At 41.1% G+C, this 975-nt stretch overlaps 1 protein-coding gene across 1 annotated transcript; it reads right to left on the bottom strand.

The window, feature by feature from the left end:
• Positions 1–54: 54 nt before the first annotated feature.
• LOC107125310 (CD40 ligand-like) lies at positions 55–582 on the bottom strand (the record flags this gene model as incomplete). Its single annotated transcript, XM_015428752.1, has 1 exon — positions 55–582. A coding segment is annotated over one exon (383 nt), but the record flags the coding sequence as incomplete, so codon positions are not given.
• Between the last annotated feature and the right edge of the window lie 393 nt (positions 583–975).

The raw sequence follows: 975 nt of genomic DNA, 5'->3' as shown, positions 1-975 counted from the left end.
ACACAGAACTTCTGACACCCAGCTGTTATATATGTGGGTTTGAGGTACCCACCCAGCATTATATTTCATGTTCTGAGGATTAACATTCCACTTCTCTGTTAATAAATAAAATAAAATAGGATGACAATAAAACCCAAGAGGAATGAGGTTATAAATATTACGGACTGAAGGAAGGTACTTTGTTCAACAAAGTGAAGCTTCAAGGGCTCTTCTCAGAGATCTCAAACATGCCAAAGTATGTGTTTCCGTGATCGTAGTTCACTCTGGAGGAGTTTGTCACATTGATGAAGACAGTGTGCCCTTGCTGGAGCTCGACAACTCTTCCAAGATGAACTGACTGCAGGCTACATACGTTATCTGTAGAGCCAGGGGTTCTCATTCCTTTCAGCAGTAGCTGGTCTCTCTCAGAAGGCAGATGCAGGTACATGTACACAGTGAATGGCTCATGTGGCTCAGATTTCACGCAAAAGGTGACTTGGGCATAGATGTAGTATCGTCCTCCTCTGTCAACTTTTAGCTTTCCATCTTGGTAGGAAAATGTGCTGTCACTCGGTGCATATAGTGCCTCAGTCCATTGCAAAACTATGGGAAAGAACAGATTTATTTTTATTTGTCTTATATGAAGCACATTTTGTCTGAATCAAGCCAGTGGTCCATCTAGCTTAGTATTTGTTGAGAAAAATCCCATCAGTGGCTGCATTATATTATGAAGCACTTTATTAGGACCCATTAAAATAACCCATGTGCTGTACGAGCTTTTGAGTTCCCTAATACTGTTTATCAGCCTGAATGTTGAACACAACAAAACCAAGTGGGAGGGAGAGATGTTTCAGGACAGGACGGATAGCCCAGAAGTCTGTAAATTGTCATATGCCTCAGAACACAGGATGCATTTATTATGCTGACGTAGATCAGTTTAAGATCAGCCTAATGAAGAGTTCTGTGGAGCTCAAAACCTTGCTCATAAATTTGTGA

Source organism: Gekko japonicus, unplaced genomic scaffold (genome assembly GCF_001447785.1).
Source record: "Gekko japonicus isolate JY-2015 unplaced genomic scaffold, Gekko_japonicus_V1.1 scaffold38940, whole genome shotgun sequence".
Classification (NCBI taxonomy): domain Eukaryota; kingdom Metazoa; phylum Chordata; class Lepidosauria; order Squamata; family Gekkonidae; genus Gekko; species Gekko japonicus.
The sequence above is the reverse complement of the archived record's forward strand: the minus strand, read 5'-3'. Positions and strand labels throughout refer to the sequence as shown.